We start from the raw sequence: 12,668 nt of genomic DNA, 5'->3' as shown, positions 1-12,668 counted from the left end.
AGTGTATAGTACTGATGGTCTCCTCCCATTGTGGGGATGACAAGAGCTACAGCTTGCTGGGCTGCCTGCTACCACCCGAATGCCATATCACTTCCCATTAGGCAAAGGTTTGAATTTAAAATTCAAGCTATGATTTCAATATAAATTGTTTTTGCAACATTGTAAAATCAGAAAGGCATTAAGCTGAACCATTTAAGTTAGGGACTCTATGTGTGTGTGTGTACAGTTTGTGTCTCTATTTTACAAACGAGGAAGTAGAGGCACAGAGAAGCTGTATAACTTGTCCAAGATGCCAGGAGCCACAGCTGGGATCTGAACCCAGGTTCTCACCCAGTTGGACAAAATGCCCTTGGCTTTCACTGGAAGGCCGCTCTTAAGTAATGAGGCACGACACTATTACATAACTGGAGTAATGGGAGCTTCCGCACCCCACCCTTCCTACATCCCTTCCTGCCATTCAAGTTAATTGAAGGCACGGAAAATGCACCCGCTCCTGCCTTCTGCACCATTCACAACTGACAGCGCAGAAATTACTTGGGAGGTTCCGTGCACCTGCCCCTCCTGACTCCTGTAGGTTAGTTAGCTGAAACTTTGGGCTCTGGTAACTCCCTTCCTGCCTGAAACTTTGTACTGCATGGCTCTCCATCTGATTGGAGGATGAGAGCTTGAAAACCCCTGACTTTCACCACTCAGCACTGTGGCTCCTGGAGTGCAGTGGGAGCTTGTCATCAAGCTTGGGACACAAAGACTCCTCCTAACATCCTACACTTGGGTCCAGTGTGGTCTCTCTCCCACGCCGCACCAGTTACACTTACAAGGAAGGTATTATTGAGTTGCCTTGTAAGTGCTGACCTCACTTTTTTTCTTTCTTTCTTTCTTTCTTTTTTTTTTTTTTGCCACTTAACTAGTTTTTAAATAAATCTTATGGTTGTAGTACTTCGTACACAAATAGATTTTCGGAGCAAAAGGGATTAGAATATACATTTCAAAAGAATAAACAAAAAAAGAATAAATAAATGCTTACATGCTTATTTGTGGGCTAACTGAAAACTAAGAAACCAGAGAAGGATCTGTTTTTGCAGATTTATAGATCAAAAAGTACTATCCAATAGAAACATAATATGAACCACATACATAAATTAAAATCTTTAGGCAGCCACATGGAAAAATAAGGGCAAAATTAATTCTAATAGTAATACATGTTTATTTAATTTCCCAAACCCAAAAACGTTTTAGCAAATCAATGCAATAAAATTATTAATAATGTTTCATACTAAATTTTTTAAAAAGCATGCATTTTTTCCTTTAGCAAATGATGCACAGACTGGCATGCTACAACTGCTCCGCAGCCACATCTCACTGGAAGATGTCAATTTGTACTGAACACAGGGATAGATGGTGAGTAGACGCCATGCGCTTTTATGGCCAACCCACCACTATTTTTGTAGGAATCAAGGTGATCTGCCCATGGGAAAGTGAGGACTAACGCAGATTCACTTTCACAGTAGGCTGGCACGTCCTGCCCCTGTCACTTTGCTAATGACCCGTTGTCCTATCTGAGACAACTTATCTGCTCACTGGACTAAAGAGTTAGTGACTGAACTGGAAGTTTCTCCATAGATTGCCAAGGTGACACTGTTCTGGCATCTATATTTCCCTATTCTAGAATTTAGGACAGAATTTTCCTTCATCCTGTGGCATGTACTTAAAAGCATGACCATGCCCTGACAGCTAATTTGTTATCTACTATGCTGCCTGCTTAAATCAGAATGTTCACTAAGCACATATCTGAAAAGGGACAGAGCCAAGTGGTACTTTTTGGCTGGGTTTAGTTGTTACTAGAGCTGGTGGGCTCATCTCTTTTCTCCATTTGTCTCATGTTGGTTATGTGTATGAATAAAAAGTATTGCTTCTTTAAAAATCTGATAGCCGTGAGTTATACTTAACTGATGAACTCAATAGGTCTTTAAAACCTCACAAGAAGAAGGTGAGAAATCTCACTGATAAGATTACTAACTCATTCTGGGAGTATGTCCCCTCCTTCTGCGAGAAAGCCTTGTAGGGCTGGGGAGCCTCTCCCAGGCGCTTCTTTATAACTAGACCAGCCCACCCAGCATGGGATTTAGGGGGAGTTTTGAAAGCAACTCAACTGCATCAAACCCCTACTAGGCAGTAATTCTGTTCTTCCTGCAATGTGTTATTAGGTTCTGGGCCTGTTATCAATCTCTATAGGAGAACAGAGGCTGTCATTAGATTTGATTAGTGTCAACCAATTACTCTGAAAGCTAAAAAATTGATTTTTTGGAAACAGAGAAATGTCCCTTTTGTCTTTATTATTTCAATTATATAGATTTCTCTCTATCTTGCCAAGAGTCTAGTGTAATTACAAATAATTATAAAAAATGACGATTCTAGCTGAAGCTTACTTTATAGCATTGGTGCATGTGGGACACTTGTCAACCCAGAGGGAAGGAAGTTGAGGGAAGCCGGCGCTGGTAGGGAAGGCAGGGTGCAGATAACGCCCTGTCCCTGCTTACTTGTGGGGAGCACTCCCTGATGGCACAGACTCCTAGCTGATGTCTCCCTGTGGCTGTTAATGCTCACACCATTCTGAGACGGAGGCTCCAGGCGAGAGCCCAGGGCCGTCCTGACCCCAGACCCTCTAGCAAGCACAGCATCATTTCAATCGTGCCCTGGTGTGTGGCTCCTTGAGCATGTATACATTATGCTCTCCAGCTTCTTTTGTTTCCCTTCAATTTTTATTTATTTATTTTGTATTTTACAGGCAGAGACAAAGAGGGGCGAGGGAGGGAGGGAGGGAGGGGGAGGGGGGGAGAGAGAGAGAGAGAGAGAGAGAGAGAGGGCATTTGCTCACTCTCAGTCTCTGCTTTGCTCCCCAAATGCCCACTATGGTTGGGAGGTAGAATGCCATCTACACGTGCCAGGTGCGTGCAAGGAGCCTGCTCAGTGAGCCCTCAACTGCTGCTGCCCATCAGCCAGAGCTGTGGTTTCTGCCACAGGACACAGGCATGCAAACTGCTCCACACTAACACCCACCCACCCTGTGTTGCTTCAAAATGATTTTACTACCTTTTTTTCCCCTTCCTAACAAGGTTTGATAGTTTCCTGTTCGTAATTTAAAGGTACAAAGTAAACTATTTTATATTTCTCAAAATCATATTGCTTTTGAGTTGCTTTGGCCTTAGAATTGTCTTCAATTTTCTGTCCTCAATATAATGAGAGGTTTCTGACCTTTCTTTCACTGTATGTCATAAAGCAAACCCAGTCTAATGAAATCATTTTGGAATTCTCTTTCCTCTTTCCTACCCCGTTCACCCACAATACCAAGGGGAAGGCGCTGCTGCTCATTAAGCTGTATGTCAGGGAAGAGGAGGGAAGCAAACAGCAGGGGCACAGCTGAGGAGCGGGATAAGTGATCCCTAAATGACTTTACAGAGCCTCATTTTCAGCAATGTTGCCTCTTCCTTCCATAGGCTACAATACTGAGATGACTTGAAGTTTCATAAAGAAATTTAAGTATCATTAAATGCATAAATAGCTGCAGGCGGAATAATGTGTTGGGAAGGCATCCAGACAGGAGGCCCAAGCCCCAGCTTGACATTAATTACCTGCTGCACAGCTCAGGACAAATCAATTACACTCTATGGAGGTGAAGAACTTCCTCATCAAAGCATGCAACCATTATCTGCCCTTTCAACTTCATTGTGCAGACCAGAAGAAGTGATAAACAGATGCTCCTTTGTAAGTTGCAAATAATGATGATCATTACACAAAAAAACTTATTATAATTCATACTTCTGAATCTTTCACAACTGCCACCTATCATTTCATACGCCGTACATGCAGGCTCCCTTCATCCTTGCAATCACTATAGGGTGTTACGACCCTCACTTAGCATGAGACAATGAATGCACAGAAGGATCAGTAACTTATCCAACACTTAAAAAGCTTCAGTGAAAGGGCTAAGATTCAGATCCAAGCATGCCAACCTGAGTTTCATGCTTCACTGTTTTCCTATACAGATCCAAGTTGAAAAGTATGAAATATCAGAATTAACTTGGGAAAATGTAACAGTATGCTGTTCAGAGTTCACTTCTCTATAGGAAATTCTTTCCTGAACAGTAAGCACAGTTGATGGTGCCAGCAAAATCAATCAGGCAGCCAAGATCAGCAAGGAAGGGTGGTCGGGCATACATGCACACGGATAGATCAGTCTTGAATGCCAACAAGGTTCTTAAAAGCAAAGCTACCCTTTCAGACTTAATCAAAAAAGTAGAAAATACCAACATCGTGAGCAGCTAGGCTCCCCTCCCACCAAAAAAATATGATATATGTCCAAATTATCACAGAAATGTATTTATAATGCATTTTAGTTAAACATCTATTGAAACCATTCATACAATCATAATTCTGTAATTAGGGACTAATTATAGCCCAGATGCGGGCTAAAACTGGAACAAGACAAATATAAATTGACTGTGCAATTCTTCTTCTGTCCCACCTCTAGGAATATGAGTCCATTTCAGAGACAGTGATGAGTGATTTTGGTTAGCCACAGAAAAGGGTGCCAAAGAGTTAGGTATAAAAGTAAGTCTGTGTTCTTAATCACCCACCAGTACCTGCTACCTGCAGAAAAACTAGTGGCTTCCTTTTCTTTCTCTTTCCATTTCTTTCCCTTGTTGGAATTCCTTCGCAAAGGTGCCCTATAATGACAGCAGACAGTCATAAAACTGAAAGCCAACATTTTCTATTAATCCTCCTTTGCATACTGGTTATTATTATTTTTTTTTACCCTGGAAGTTGCTTACCCTAGATCCACAAACTTCTGTTTAATTTTTCCTCCTTGTGCCACCAACGAACCGGAAGTCTTTGGTGATCTGGGACCTTTGGCACCATCTAGGATATACACATAGATGAAAAAGGACAATTATTATTTAAAACTTACGAGGGAAATGTCAATGTGCCTCTGAGTCTAAATCATATGTCTAAATTCCTTACTACAAAAGAAAATCATAAACTTTGATGAGTGATAAGAAACCTGGCTGCTTTGGGGGGCATTTGCTAAAGTATGAGAGGGGCTGGTGGACCAAGGCCCAAGCTTATCACAGAGTTTTAGTTTCAAATGTGTTGGAAGGAAGAAGGTGACCAAGAGGCATATCACTGGAGGGCCAGTGCACTCAAAGCACCAACCAATGTCACTTTCATTTTTATTCCTTCTCTGCTTTCAAGTCCTGGCTGCAAATGACAGGGCTCTGTACTCCATATCCCTCTTATCTTTGCGTTTTGTGCCCATTTGCAAGGACCCACCCCATTCTTTGAAGACTCCAGTCCTCAAAGTCCCAAAGAGCCGCCTTTGAGAGTCTGAGGGATTTAGGAAGGAAGTGAGAGCTGAAATTTTACCCTCTGGTATTTTCCTTATCCAGTGATGATGGCCTGTGACCAGGACTGGGACAAAAGAGAACAGAAGGTGGAAGTGGGGTAGGAGTGGAGATGGGGCACTGTCAGGGAAGAGAGCAGCTCTGGAACATACAGCACTCTGAAAGATCACTCCTCGTGGCGGGATGGAGCTCCTTGCTACTCTGGTGGTGTGGGGACACCCAACCTCTCCAGCACATTCAGCCCATGGGGTTTTTGCTCTTTGAGTTAAGCTGTCGTTGGTGGGGCATGGGGACACTTGAAATTATGCTAGAAACCCAACTGAAGAGAGCTTTGCAAAAACTAGACTTCACAGGTGGCACTTCCTTCACCACAGACAGGGCTGGCAGCTCTGAGAAGACTGGCAGCAGAAGACAGTGTTGGGTGTTACGGATCAGCACAGCCGATGATCTGACCTGAGGAACCACTGGTGTTTTCCCTTGATGTGCGTTATGCTGTGAGACTGGTCCTCCCTAACTGTTTCTGTTTCCATCTTTCAAAAATTTCAAAAAAAAAAAAAGCTGATGAATTTTTCTGGAACAGAGGAAGTGGTCATGCTAAGACAGTGTTCAATTACCCTTGTTAGTTGATTTTGCTTGTGATTTGTATCTACTTTGGCAAGAAATTTCTCAATGAGCATTGACAAGACTTCCTGAACGAACATCAAGTATACACCAGTGTCCAACCATGCATCCAAGTTCAAACCTCTCTGGCAGCTCAGGACACTGACAAACACTCCAGGGACGTTTACCAATGAGGTTTTCATATTTTCAGCTAATGATACCCAGGCTACAATAATCAGTTTCTTGAAATACATCTAATGAAGTACAAGAGTCAGAAATAGATCTGTTTCCAAAATCCACTTCCACACTCAAATATCTATTAAGGACATTTGCATCATTACTCTTTGGGTACCAGAATTAAATAGCCACAGATGTGACATATACACATTTTTAAAATCCATAGACAAACTAGATGCCTTCCAAGGTTATTTTGCTAATGGACATTTTTAGAAAATTCTAAAAGGCAGGGTTTCAATTTTCTCAACAGAAGCTGAAAAAAAAAAAAACCAACATACTAAATTCTTCCAAATCAATCCTAAAGCAACTCTCAATGGCTAGGATTGTGCAAAGTTAAAAGGAGACTGCCCAATTATGTTCTGAATTAGAGGTAGCTGCGAGATGCTTTAATGAGTGGTGGGAAGAGCAGCTGAGACAATGTTCAGGGAAACACTCTGCAATCTATTAGTGTTGCACTTATTTGGACATTTCAGGACTAAAAGCCCGATTCTGCCCATCACAGAGCCCGCTGCTAGGCAACCTTCCATCATTATCTCACACATTTGCCGAAGTGTATTCCAAGGAACACTGAAATGAATGCTCGCGCAAGGCTGTAGGGGCAAGATTAGGGAAAATGTAGTTTCCCACTTTAACTCTATCAAGTCCATCTTTAGTGTGGCCCAGAATTTCTAGCCCGCACAAAAGCCAACACTCCATTTGGATGAGCTCAGGAAAAGAGGAACAAATAGGACATATTCTGTTTGTTTAGTCAGTTAGTTAGCCTTATGTAAAACTCAAACAGGTTTTTTGGTATCTTCCCAGAAATACCTTCATTACCAATTTGAAGTCTTAAGACTGAATTTGAGGGCTTCTGCTTTAAGCTTTGGCAACCTGGTTTCCACTTTGAAAGGTAGTAAGCGCTCTCCTGACAACTAAAGCCGAAGGCCTCTCCTTAAGTGCATTCTCCTTCAGTTCTCTGCCATGAAGCACCCAACCATTTCCTGCTCTGTGTGGAGACTCCCCAGTCTACTGCTTGATGGTAGATGCTCCCCTGAGCTCACCTCCTCTGTTTAAGAAACAAAGAACAGGTTCATCTTGCTGCCTTCCTAATGTTTTTGACTACCCATTTCCTGTTCCTCTGATCAGCTCTGCCTCACTTTCTTCCCTTCAAGAGTACCTGTGGGAACCTAAGATATTTAGGTTTTGCAGCTATGGGTTGAATCTGCCTGCATGACCTCTCGGTCTTGCACAAACTGGTTCTGCAGGTTGGGACAGCCCCATGCCTCCATGTTGTTAGTAGGTGCACCTGTCTCTGTGAATGTCACTGCTCTACCCACTAGGTCTTCCTGAACGACTGTTTTGCATTCTTGTAAGTTCCTCCATGGTTGGTTTTCTTGAATCACAGACTGAGGCTCAGGTCCATAAGGCACTAGCTGGTATCAGGGGCTGTCAGGAAGTGAGTGGGCTCATAGGACTCCCTTGGTGACAGAACCAAAGAGGAGAAGGTAAGTGCATATAGAGTCTTCTAAGTTGTTGCTGATGGTGGTGACAAGGTTTGTCACAAATATGTGGAGGGCAGGGAAGAAGTGAGAGAAGGGTAAGGAAGGGGAGGAGGAGAACGTTACAGACAGATTCCAGTGAGCTGGTGCCCTGATGGGAAGGAAGGCTTCTCACTGCACAGTCGGCCTTTGGAACACAGCCTGGCATGGGGCGAGTATTCCATAACTATTTGCTGAAGGAATAAGGAGTGGATGAATGTTCAACAGCAATGGAAGGCCTGAGACATTCTCTCAGGGTACTAAAAGGATGTGAAGCTTTGGCCCTTTTTTTACATGGGCCACAGCTGTTACCTGTGACCAGTACAGTCAGCACTGTACAGTTAGTCACTGCAAATAACCAGCATGGTCAGTCCTGTATAGTTAGTCACTGACCACTTGCTAGCTTAACAGAGTTCAGTGACTGCCCTGCTGTTACCCAGAGGCACAGTCAAACAAGGCAAACTGGAAGTGAGGAGGCTGGGGGAGGGACCTCCTCTCAGGGAAGCAACGACCCAGCCTTTAGCACTGTGCACCACCTGCTACACCGGGGTTTCATGCTGAACAAAGCCCAGGAGCTCACAGGGTAGCATGACATGGCGTGGAAGGTGGGCGGTTGGGGGGCCATGGAGGGAGCAGGATGGAATTCTCACAATTTTCTGGCATGTGACTGCTAGTGGCATGCAAAGTCCAATTCACAACCATGTGCCACCTCTACAATTGGAGAGAAAACTTCTGCCAACTTCCATGCATTGTCACCAAATGGGAAAAGGCAGAGAATAATCCAGACAAGATTTAGCTACTTTCAAAAGCTTTCGGGTGAGATTTCCCAGGTGAGTGACCCACCTGAGGATAACAGAATGTCTTTACCATCGCTCCCGAGGTCTTACAAACTCAAACTTCTTCAAAGCATATCTGGCTGCTACTTTTGCCTTCTCAGAGACAAATGGCTACGCATGTTTTAAAGCAGGAGAGCACAGAAGGCATGCCACAAGTATATTTCTATGAAAATGCTACTTTTGGGGTGAGTACTATGGCACAGTGAGTGGGGCTGTGGCTTGTGCACTTGTAACCCCTATGCCAGTGTAGGGGATCCAGTCCTAACTCTGCCTTCCAATCCAGCTTCCCACTAAAGTAACCTGAAGAGACAGAATATAATGGCCCAAGTACTTGGGTTCTGTTATTTTTTGAAGATTTATTTACTTTGATTTGAAAGACAGATTTTACTGAGAGAAAGGACTATACAGAGGCAGGTCTTCCATCTGCTGATTCACTCCCCAAATGGCTCAACAGCCAGAGCTGAGCTGATCTGAAGCTGGGAACCAGGAGCTCCTTCTGGGTCTCCCAAATAGGTGTAGAATCCAAGGACTTGGGCCATCCTCCACTGCTTTCCCAGGCCATAAACAGGGAGCTGGATGGGAAGTGGAGTAACTGGGACATGAATTGGTGTCCATATGGGATGTTGGCACTAGCATGTGGAAGATTAGCATGCTATATCACCACAACAGCCCCAAAATATTTGGGTCCTTGGTGCCCATGCTGGAGATCCTGACAGGGTTCTAGGCTTTGGACTTCAGCCTGCCAACCCTGGCCCAACCCCGCTGTAATGGGAATCTGGGGGGAGACAATCAGTCAACAGAAAGTCAGCCTCCCTCTCTCTCCTTTCCCTCTCTGTCATTTTTGTTTCAAATGAGTAAAATAAATAATTGAGACATTTAAAAGCTCAACAAGAAGAAAACAAACAATTCAGTATAAAAAATAAAAATGCTATTTTAACTCATAAGTCATTGAATTTAATTTCATTAAATTAGCAAAAGTTCCGGAGGCCTTGAATTCTTTGGAAAGTAGACCCAAATCACAGGCCAGTCGTTCATCAACCCAGTCACTGATTTTGATGAATTAATGTTGAGGACATAGATTCTCTTGCATCCACTGGTATTGCATCTTCTCCAAGTATTCTATGTCTTGCTTCAAAACTGCTTCTAAAAGAGCTGTGCTTATGGTTAACCTTTGGAAGATGATTCCACCAGCCGGCAGGCTCAGGAGAGGAAATATCAGGAAGGAAGCTGGGGTGCTTACCAACAGCACAAGGTCCCCAAAGCCAACCGAGCCTCCATGTCCTCACAGTATGAGTACAAGGATCACAACTGCAATCTGGCAGAGACGTGTGACACCGAGTCTTCCAACTGGAGCATCACAGCACCACACTGCTTGTGGTGTTGCCCGAGCCCTGCCCCGTTGCCAACACTGCTCGCCAGGATTCCTCAATCCCAAGCTGATGTTGCTGCCAGCCTGCCAGATTGGGCAGTGTGGTATCTCATTTAAATGATCACAACAAAGGCTGATCCTCTTTTCAGATAAATTTAAAAAGCTCATATAAGAAAACGACAAAATATAGACACACATGAAATTCTGGTGTAATCCAAGGAGCTTATTTTAAACCTCGACTGAATAAATCTTCCTATACTACCTTTATTGTTGCTTTCTATCACTTTCTTGGCAACATAAATCATAATCAAAAATGTTATCTAAACAAAAATAAGTAAAATTTTTTTTGACTCAATTAATGTTAAGACCATCACCGCTTTTATCTTCATATGCTTTTCTAAAATGACTGTTAGATGCTTACTGAAACATTGGGATGCTATCCTACAAAATCCTTCCCCAATTCCCTTTGATAGCAACTTGTAGAGAGCTGAAGGGATGCAAAATACTGAGGCAGGCGGGGCTGGTGGGGGATGGGCATGTTGCTCTTGCTCTGGAATATAAAGGAATGTAGCCAACTGTGGGAAGACAGATAGCTTAGGACTGTCAGAGAAAAGGCTATTTTATATTGCCCAAATCAGGGCTAGTGAAATCTGATAAAATATAAGCAAGAAAAAAATTCAAATACCTTTTTCTTGTGCTACTTTCTTAGAGGTGGCTTGATGGTGGCAAGGAGAGTCTTCCATGTCCTGCTCTGATTTTGAAGGAGAGGAGGGGGTTGTGTCTCCCCAGACAGAGGAGCAGGGCTCCCTCTCAGGGTCCTGGGATTCTTCTTGAAATTCAGCTACATGGTCAGGCGAGAAGGACACATCGCTGGCTGCCCGGCTGAGGGGCGGGGCACCAGAATCTGATTCTGAAGAAGTTCTCGAACCCTCAGCTAGAAGTGGTTTGGTAATATGCATGTGGTTATAGAAACTGTTGGAAGGCTGTTGGTATAAGAGATTATAAAGGTTATGACACTGAGTATTGGGCTGATACTATACTTATTTTGAAATAAGACCCATCCTTCTTTTGTTGTTGCAATGATTTCTCATGAAAACCATGTTTGTTTGTTAGTTTATAGACGGAAAGGCATAGTTCTTAACAACTCACCATGTGACCAGTGTTCCCAACACAGAGAGCTAAGATATACAGAAATAATTACTTGTTACAGTTAGTATTTCCCAACTGATAAGACGAACAAGTGAGTAGAAAAGAACCCTCAGAAAATTCGACAATAGGGACGATGCTCTTGGTTAGTTCATTGGACAACTAGAGAGAAGAACTTGAATTAAATAGTACAAAAGGCCGAGGAAGAAATCAGCAAAGCGGTGAACAATTCCAGCCATCTCCAACTAAGACACAGATTTTGGTTAAAACAGGAAAAAACAAAGATTGTCTTCTATCCCATAAGCTGTAGGAAAAAAAAAAAACAAAACGGCAGAGGCCAACACTGCAGTCCGAGGGCTCACCTTGCGCTCCAGGCTGTCCTCGCCGTCCGTTGAGCTCACGCTGTCATACAGTCTTGTCCTGGAGGGCCGCTGGCGTCTGCTCTTCACCGAGAGCTGGGCACGGGTTTTCACAGCTTTTGAATCCAGACGCTCTGTCTCTGGGACTGCTTCGTTCAGGTCTAAACAAAGGACGTTGCAAAAGCACAACTGAGCACAAGCTTTGGGGCCCATGGACACTGACAGTAAACCAATTAACACTGGGCAAGCAATGGACGGCAACAATGACATCCTGTCTGGTAGTCTAGAAGGAACAGGACCTCCTAAATCAGCGGGATTTAGGACGCAGGTCCAAACCCAAAGGACAAAAGCAATACTAAAAATAATCAAGACAACCACAAAAACCTCAAAGAACATAAAACCTTCCTGCAACCTAACTATAAAAACAACTACAATAATAATATTGGCTTATATTTATTTATTTATGTGTATGCTTGCTGGGATAACTGATTGCCAAATATGCAAGTACCAGGAATAAACAGGATTGGGAGATAGATCTACTAAGAGACAAAAATTTAAGAAAGTCAGATCTCCAGGTCAAGTGTAGTCTACAAAGGAAGGCCACCAGCATTAATTTTCCTGTCCCTTTTTCATTGTGTTTATTTAAAAGGCAGAGAGATGAACAGAGTGAGATCTTCACTCCCCTCATGTGCTCCGCAGCCAGAGTCGGTCCACATGAAAGCCAGGAGCCCGTTGCTCAAGCAAGGTCTCTGAGGGTGTGCTTTAGCAGGAATCTGGGCTTGGAAGTGGAGCTGGGACATGAACTCAGGCGCTCCGGAGAGCTAGTGTCTTAGCTGCTGTTTTAAATGCCTGACCAGCACAGAGTTCATGGCAACATTTACTAATAAAGCATGAACACTGCACCATTTTGGTGTTAATACATGTTTTTTTTTTTCCACTCCAAATACAATTTGAAAATCTAGCTTAATCCTCTTTGAATCATATAGAAAGACCAAAGAACAACAATTTGCTTTATCAGCCAATTAAAGAAAGCCAAGGGTATGGCAAAGAACCGAGCACTGATGACAAGTACTCGATTTAGTACTATGACGGGTGCAACAGGATAAACATATCATCTTTTTTCCTCATTAACATCTCAGACTCCAGTGCTCTGGTGACTCGCACACGCCTCTTCCTTATTTCCTTTTCTGAATACCTTTCTCCCT

The 12,668-nt window shown here is 43.3% G+C and overlaps 1 protein-coding gene across 5 annotated transcripts in view; it reads right to left on the bottom strand.

Moving 5' to 3' along the window:
* The window catches only part of PPP1R9A (protein phosphatase 1 regulatory subunit 9A), a 231,490-nt gene that overhangs the window by 9,904 nt on the left and 208,918 nt on the right, over positions 1-12,668 (bottom strand). For 2 of the 5 annotated variants that reach the window (XM_040964969.1, XM_040964971.1), the window contains 4 exons: positions 11,467-11,624; positions 10,644-10,941; positions 4,830-4,917; positions 4,641-4,724 (listed from right to left, as the gene is read on the bottom strand). In XM_040964969.1, the coding sequence (XP_040820903.1) occupies positions 4,641-4,724; positions 4,830-4,917; positions 10,644-10,941; positions 11,467-11,624 (628 nt within the window). The remainder of the gene's footprint in view (positions 1-4,640; positions 4,725-4,829; positions 4,918-10,643; positions 10,942-11,466; positions 11,625-12,668) is intronic. The other 3 variants (XM_040964973.1, XM_040964972.1, XM_040964970.1) reach the window with 2 other exon arrangements.

This window comes from Ochotona curzoniae, unplaced genomic scaffold (assembly GCF_017591425.1).
Source record: "Ochotona curzoniae isolate NIBS_2020 unplaced genomic scaffold, NIBS_Ocur_1.0 scaffold_3835, whole genome shotgun sequence".
Lineage (NCBI taxonomy): Eukaryota > Metazoa > Chordata > Mammalia > Lagomorpha > Ochotonidae > Ochotona > Ochotona curzoniae.
Note: the sequence above shows the minus strand (reverse complement) of the source record. Positions and strands in the feature narration are given on the sequence as shown.